General features: G+C 33.6%; 1 protein-coding gene across 1 annotated transcript; it reads left to right on the plus strand.

Moving 5' to 3' along the window:
- The first annotated feature begins 286 nt into the window (after positions 1 to 286).
- LOC134474482 (zinc finger protein 709-like) lies at positions 287 to 3,268 on the plus strand. Its single transcript, XM_063242652.1, has 2 exons — positions 287 to 291; positions 1,407 to 3,268. Exons 1-2 carry the CDS (start codon positions 287 to 289, stop codon positions 2,818 to 2,820), a joined length of 1,419 nt encoding a protein of 472 aa, XP_063098722.1. The 3' UTR covers positions 2,821 to 3,268.
- The last annotated feature ends 4,289 nt before the right edge of the window (positions 3,269 to 7,557 follow it).

The raw sequence follows: 7,557 nt of genomic DNA on the forward strand, positions 1-7,557 counted from the left end.
CATTCATCATCTAAAAATTGCTAAGATTGCAATAGAATTTGAAATAAAATGGAGTTCTTGTGTTTCCAAGCCATGCTCTAAAGAATCAGCCATTCTGACTAAAATTCTTAGAAGGCTGGTAGAATGTTAGTGCACTCATTCTGAATATCAGTGTGCAGTTGTCTCTAGAAATTGATCCCCTCATACTTGTCCTGGATATATTTTTAAAAATCCAAAATGCACATAAAATACTGATACAAGCTTACTCATATACAAAGCAGATCGAGTTATAATATATCAGGTCTTGATGAAGCTTAGCTATCTATCACTGGATTTGTGGAGAAGGAAAATGTTAATAGACTTTTTGTGATTGTGCATTCTTGTAAATCCAGCACACTAGGAGTCAGATTTTGCAGAATTGCAAATTCAAGTTCAGACGTCACAGCTTAATGATCAGCAAAAATCTCTTAAAACATATTTAAAAAGCTATAGATTTTATGCTAATAGCTGTTGTTCATTCCCAGCATGGAAACAAAAAAAAATGTGTTATATAATGTCAAAAAATAAAGAATATAATGTCATTTGCCATAAGAAATAGGTGGTTCTTTCTCCCATCAATTCGGTGAAATAGCTCAGCTATGAAACCTAAAAGTTCACAGGGTTTCTCTTAGATGAGAAACCAAAATATAAATTGTGGAATGAAATGAAAGAGTTAATAGAGAAAAATAAGACTGACCATATGGAAAAGGAAACTACAGGTTAAGGACAGAAGGGAGATTGTGAATGTGAAACATATCATAATGATCTGTATGTGATACACATATGTATCCATGCCCAAAGTGAAGATAAAGATTCTGCATTTCAAAAGGTACCAAATTTTAAGATTTCCAAATGTGTACCAGTCTTTTGGGAATAGTTGTTTTCAACATGTCTTACAAGGCCATTCTGTTACTTCATGTTCAGAGTTTCTTAGCAGGCATTAAAAACAGAACTTGACATTAATGCAGTCATTAAACTGAGACCCATTTCACTGTGAATGTTTCTTTTTTTTATTTAATGTAAGGAAAGACTAAAAAAAACGAAATAAGTAGAAATGATACCACTTTCAAAGTGAAAATAAACAGTAAGAAATCTAAAGACAGTGATTACATATGCTGCTCATAGAAATAGTTAATGCAGGGCTGGGGATTTAGCTCAGCAGCATAAGCACCTGCGTTGCAAGCAGGCGGTCGTGAGTTCGATCCCCGGTACCAATAAAAATGAAAAAGCAAAAAAAAAAAAAAAAAAAAAAGAAATAGTTAATGAAACACAAAAGTGAAACATATGATGTGGGGATTCAAACAGTGAGACTACAAACAATTTTGTTCAAATCTCCAATAAAAACTTAGTAATATGATTATCAATCCGATATGTGATTTTTTTTTTTTTTACAGAAATGACAAGGTAGGGAAATCCTATGGACATGCATCTTGGAATCAGTGTAAAGAAGTATTCCTTCGTACTGCAGAAGGTAATGTGAATGTGAAAGAAGCAGAAACACACCACCATGTTCAGATCCATGAAAAATATGGCAGTGGGGAGAAATCCTATGTATATCAGCAAAGTGGAAAAGGGTTCACCAAATCTCGACATTGTAAGCAACATGAAATACCTCACACTGGAGTGAAACCATATGTATGTAAGAAATGTGGGAAAGCTTTTAACACACGGGAAAATTGCAAAATACATGAAAGAATTCACACTGGAGAGAAACCGTATGTATGTAAGCAATGTGGGAAAGGTTTTAACACATGGGGAATTTTTAAGAATCATGAAAGTATTCACACTGGAGAAAAACCCTATGTATGTAAGGAATGTGGGAAAGGTTTTAACCGACATGGAAATTGTAAGCAACATGAAAGAATTCACACTGGAGAGAAACTATATTTATGTGAGCAGTGTGGGAAAGCTTTTAACACATGGGCAAATTGTAAAATACATGAAAGAATTCACACTGGAGTGAAACCATATGTATGTAAGCAATGTGGGAAAGCTTTTAACACATGGGCAAATTGTAAAATACATGAAAGAATTCACACTGGAGAGAAACCCTATGTATGTAAGGAATGTGGGAAAGCTTTTAGCACACGGGCAAGTTGTAAAATACATGAAAGAATTCACACTGGAGAGAAACCGTATGTATGTAAGCAATGTGGGAAAGGTTTTAACACATGGGGAATTTTTAAGAATCATGAAAGAATTCACACTGGAGAAAAACCCTATGTATGTAAGGAATGTGGGAAAGGTTTTAACCGACATGGAAATTGTAAGCAACATGAAAGAATTCACACTGGAGAGAAACTATATTTATGTGAGCAGTGTGGGAAAGCTTTTAACACATGGGCAAATTGTAAAATACATGAAAGAATTCACACTGGAGTGAAACCATATGTATGTAAGCAATGTGGGAAAGCTTTTAGCACACGGGCAAGTTGTAAAATACATGAAAGAATTCACACTGGAGAGAAACCCTATGTATGTAAGGAATGTGGGAAAGCTTTTAGCACACGGGCAAGTTGTAAAATACATGAAAGAATTCACACTGGAGAGAAACCGTATGTATGTAAGCAATGTGGGAAAGCTTTTAACACACAGGCAAACTGTAAAATACATGAAAGAATTCACACTGGAGAGAAACCCTATGTATGTAAGCAATGTGGGAAAGCTTTTAGCACACGGGCAAATTGTAAAATACATGAAAGAATTCACACTGGAGAGAAACCATATGTATGTAAGCAATGTGGGAAAGCTTTTACCCAACATGGACATTGTAAGCAACATGAAAGTTCACACTCAAGGTAGAACCAGTGTATATAAGCATCATGAGAATTTTTTGAGCACAAGTACATATTGTGTAATGCATGAAAAACTTCACACTGGGCAGAAAACTTATATATGTGAGGAGTGTGGGAAAGGTTTCAGCAGAAATGCTCATAGTCCAATACATGAAAAAATTTAAAATGTTGAGAAACCCTGTTTATGTGAAGAATGTGGGAAAGCTTTCACCACACGTGGATTTTGTAAAATACATCAATGACTCCACTCTGGTGAGAAAACCTATGTATATAACAATGTGGCAAAGCTTTTACCACATACAGTCATTGCAAAACACATGAAAGAATTCACACTGGGAAGAACCACTGGCTATGTAAGCAAGTGGAGACACTTTCAGCAGCCAGATTGTAAGTGAAATATGTGAAGAAGCTCACACAAGAGATAAATCCTATGTGTTATGAAAATACTCTCAGCACACATGATCATTTTTACATATCTGAAAGAGTTCACTTTATCCTATGTGCATTAACAATGTGAGAAATATGGCAATCCATGTTTGTTGTTAAATACATAGAAAAAGCAGCACTCTTCAGACAGTTTAAATCTAAGTTTACTTTAAAAATTCCAAGTAGACCTGAAGAAATAATCAATACAGAAGTTTGATATCAATATTTCTTCACAAATTTTCCAGAAATGACAAATCTGAAGTGGAGCTCTACTCAAGTACATATTTTGTATGGTTTTCAGTTAATCACTTATACCTCTTTAGATTTTTTAAAGTGTCTTTGTGCTTCAACATGGCATCTTGTAATTAAACATGGTAAACTGAAATGGGCTTTTCACATTCAAGTATGGATAGTGTCTATGTACTTAATATTTTGTCTTTAAACCTTAATTTTTATATTTTTGGTGAATTATTTTTATTTAAAGAAAGAAACCAAAAAGTGTAGAAATAATACAAAAGTTCTGAAAAATAAACAATAAGAAATCACTAGTTGATTAGTTACATATTATCATCTTAGAAGTAATTGTTCAAGTTGCAAAATTAAAGCATACAAAGTGATATTCAAATAATGACACTGCAAACAGTTCACCTCAGTGATCCAACAAAAACTTATTAATATGCTTATCTGTTCTACAAACTTGTTTTTTATCTAAAAGATGGTAAGATTAAATATGACAAAACAGAACAGTTCATAAGGAAACAAGTTAAGGAAACAGGTTTCAAAGCAAGTCCACTGAGATGTTCATTTTCTACCTTACTGTCTCTAGTTTTCTTCAAAATAGTTGTTCCCATCTTCACATGCATTGAATATATACTGAACATTATAGAACTAATCAAATAATTACAGGATGATAAAGGCTTTTTTGATCTTCAAGACTAATTTTGGGGAAGTTGATAATGATTACCATAATGTGTCTCATTCTCTTCATAGTAGACATCTTTATTTTTATGTATGCTGAAATTGAACATAAGAGACTAAACTAATATCACTCTGAACAGTGAATAATAGTATCCTGAGAAGGAGAAAGGTGTGGAATTGCCTTAAAAAAGAAGGCAGAGCACATTGTTAAAAGTGTATCAGGATTTAAAAGCTATAGTAGTTCTGTTGCTCTGTTTAGTTTGATTATATTTTGTTCTGGTCTATCTACTCATATTAGATTTGAGGGCAAAGAGAGATAACCCAAAAATGGCAGGTTATACCATGATGGTAATTGTCCTTAATTTCCTATTAACTAAAACTGAAACCTTGTATTACTTACATTGTCTTACTATGACTGATGTTATTTGAAGCTGGTTTGTTTGAATGTTATTTGGCCTTGACTGATTTTATTCACATTTGGTATGATTGCTGGTATCAAGTCCAAGAGTAGAGGCAACTACTCTGAAGATGATAAGATGTGAAAGATATATATTGGGGGGCTGGGGATTTAGCTCAGTGGCTTAAGCCCCTGCCTGGCAAGTGTGAGGCCATCAGTTTGATCCCCAGTACCAAAAAATAAAAAAATAAAAGATATAAATTCCGGGTTTAATTTTTTTTTATTTAAGGAGAAAAAAAAGAACATAAAAAAACAAAGCAGTAAAAGGGTACAAATAATACAGAATTTCAAGAAAAAATACAGTAAGAAATCACTAGTTAATAGGTTACACATTGTCTTCTTAGAAACAGTTGTCCAAATTATAAAATTAAAGCATATAAAGTGAACATTCTTATAGCAAGACTGCAGACAGTTCTGTTCAATGATCCAACAAAAGCTCAGCAATATGGTTTTCCTTCCTACACACCCAGGCAGGCACTTATATCCCTTAGACCACCTTCCTTTCCTCTCTTCTTCACAAAAACCATTACACTTTTGGGTTTTTTTTTTTTACTTCCATAGTTCTTATTACTTTTTTTGAAAAGAATAAAACCTCAAGTGAGTTAACAAAACAGAGTTGGTTAGAACATAAGGATGGGCATAGTACTTGATGCAAAAATAGAATATCAGGTGATCAAAAATGGTTACCACTGTGCCTCTTACTATTTTTAAAAAGAGTTCCCTATATAATCTGGTATAATAGAATTGATCAAAACAGTACAGAACAAGACAAATAAAATCTAAACTGGAGACCTTACAGAATTTCAAAAGAAGATAATAGTCAAACCATAATGGGCATCATAGTAAATCTTAGTGCCTACAAAGTGGTTGCCTATATCCTCAAACTTGATACTATCAAATAAAACAGAATATAGTAAAATCAGGGAGAACAAGATGGGGAGAGCAATACTGGGGTTAAAATTAGGTTAATAGGAAAACAAAAAAAGTTAGTATAATATATCCTGCTATTTTTAAATTTAGTTTTCCTTTAATTGAAAAAGAATAAGAAAAAATCGAATAATTTTTTTTAAAAGGGGTGGAGATCGAGATAAAAGAGACATTGTAATAGAACAACACAGGTCAGAACTGAGCAATTAAAGCTTCATTCTGTTTCACCTCCAGGTAATCTAACATAATAATAGTCACCATAGCACCTCTTTCCTTGAATTATTTGAGTATAACTTCGTATACTATAGAATCAATCACATCAAGACAGTGTGAAGCCATTCAAGACAATGAAAGAATTACAGGGTATTTAGAGGCAGTTAACAGAAAATGAACAACGATTTCGATATTATCTCTTTGCCTGTAAACAATTTTATTTATACTATCACATACAGTAAAATATATTAAGATACAACATGTTAAAACCAGTGGAAACATTTACAACAACTTGATGGGAGTTCCAGAGAAGATGATATTAAATCAGCACTAGATTTTATGATGTGTTATTTTCTTCAGAATAGCTATTTGTACTATCACTGATACTAAAATCAAAAAACCCAGGGTAAAACCATTGCACTTAATGAGTGAAAACATTATATGGATTCAAACAATATGATTGGGTATCATGATTGCCACATACTTCTATGTATTATCATTTCTTATACTAGGGAATATATTTGGTATTTATACATGTGAGTTTGATTTATTTCAGTTAGGAGTATGGTCTCAGACTGCGTCCATTTATATGTCAATGTGATCATTCTTTATAGCTGAGTAGTACTCCATTGTGTAAAAACACCATAACTTTTTTATTCATTCCACAGTTGATGGACACTTATGTTGTTTCCAAGATCTGGCTATTACAAACTGTGCTGCTATAAAAATGGGTGCACATATATCACTGTGGAATGATGCTTTCAGTTCTGTGAATATGCCTAGAAATAGAATAGCTGGGTCAAAAGGTGCTTCCAGTCCTAGCTTTCTGAGAAATCTCCAGACTGAACTCCACAATGGTTGTACAGTCTACACTCCCACTAACAGTGCAGGAGAGTTCCTTTGTCCCAACAGCATTTCCAACATTTGTTGTTGGTGGTTTTCTTGATCTTGGCCATTCTTTCAGGAGTGAGATGAAATCTCAGTGTGGTTTTAATTTGCATTTGTCTAATGACCATTGATGGTGAACATTTTCTCATGTATTTACTTGTCATTTGTATTTCTTCATCTCAAAATTGTTTATTCATCTCAGATGCTCATTTTTGGATTGGGTCTTTGAATTTTGGTGGTCTCATTTTTTAAAATTCTTTATATATTTTAGACAGAAGTCCTCTGTCTGAGGGGCAGTTCACTAAGATTTTTTCCCAGGTTGTGGGTTTTCTTTTCACTATACTGGAGATTTCTTTTGATGTGCAGAAACTTTTTAATAAGAGGTGATCCCAATTATTGACTCTGGGAAGCATTTCCCATGCAGTTTGAGTCCTGTTCATCAATTCTCTACCTACTCCTATGTCTTCAAGGTTTTTACCCAACTTGTCTTTCAATAGATTTAGTGTTTCTGTTTTAATATTTAGATCTTTGATCTATTTAGATTTTATTTTAGTACATGGTGATAGACATGGGTCTAGTTTTCGTTTTAGGCATATGGAGAGCCAGTTTTTCACCACCATTTATTAAAGAGAATGTCATTCTTCCAGTGAACATGTTTGGCCCCTTTATCCTAATAAGGTACTCGAGTGTGTTTGTAGTTGTGGTTGTATCTTCTCATCTATTCCACTGATCTTCGGCTCTGTTTTGGTTCCAGTACCATGTTGATTATACTACAGTTGCTTTGTAGTATAACTTCAAGTCAGGGATTGTTGTACCTCCTGCCTTGCTTTTGTTGCCTCTAACTCTCCTTGCTATTCTTGGTTTCTTCTCATTCCAGATGAATTTTAGGGGTGATTTCTCAAGTTCTATGAAGTA

This window comes from Cavia porcellus, unplaced genomic scaffold (genome assembly GCF_034190915.1).
Source record: "Cavia porcellus strain 051 isolate PalLab524CR breed Dunkin Hartley unplaced genomic scaffold, mCavPor4.1 scaffold_32, whole genome shotgun sequence".
NCBI classification, from domain to species: Eukaryota; Metazoa; Chordata; class Mammalia; order Rodentia; family Caviidae; genus Cavia; species Cavia porcellus.